Source organism: Fulmarus glacialis, unplaced genomic scaffold, assembly GCF_000690835.1.
Source record: "Fulmarus glacialis isolate BGI_N327 unplaced genomic scaffold, ASM69083v1 scaffold23809, whole genome shotgun sequence".
NCBI lineage: Eukaryota > Metazoa > Chordata > Aves > Procellariiformes > Procellariidae > Fulmarus > Fulmarus glacialis.
The window spans coordinates 1-306 of NW_009235514.1; the positions used below are offsets into that span (position 1 = coordinate 1).

At 65.0% G+C, this 306-nt stretch overlaps 1 protein-coding gene across 1 annotated transcript in view; it reads left to right on the forward strand.

Annotated features, from left to right (window-relative positions):
• Nucleotides 1-3: 3 nt before the first annotated feature.
• The window catches only part of EEPD1 (endonuclease/exonuclease/phosphatase family domain containing 1), a gene marked incomplete at both ends in the record, with an annotated part of 831 nt that continues 528 nt past the window's right edge, over nt 4-306 (forward strand). The window contains 1 exon segment of the mRNA XM_009586059.1: nt 4-303. Within this exon segment, the coding sequence (XP_009584354.1) occupies nt 4-303 (300 nt within the window).

Sequence of the window (306 nt, forward strand, 5' to 3'; positions counted from 1 at the left end):
AGCCTGGGCTGCCACCGCTCCATCCCCCGCGACCCGGCGGACCTGTGCCACAGCCGCAAGTTCAGCGCGGCGTGCAACTTCAGCAACATCCTCGTCAACCAGGAGAGGCTCAACATCAACACGGCCACGGAGGAGGAGCTGATGACCCTCCCCGGGGTCACCCGGGTGGTGGCGCAGAACATCGTGGAGTACCGGGAGTACATCGGTGGCTTCAAGAAAGTGGAGGACCTGGCGCTGGTGAGCGGGGTGGGGGCGGGCAAGCTGGAGCAGGTGAAGTTCGAGATCTGAGTGAGCAGCAAGGGCAGC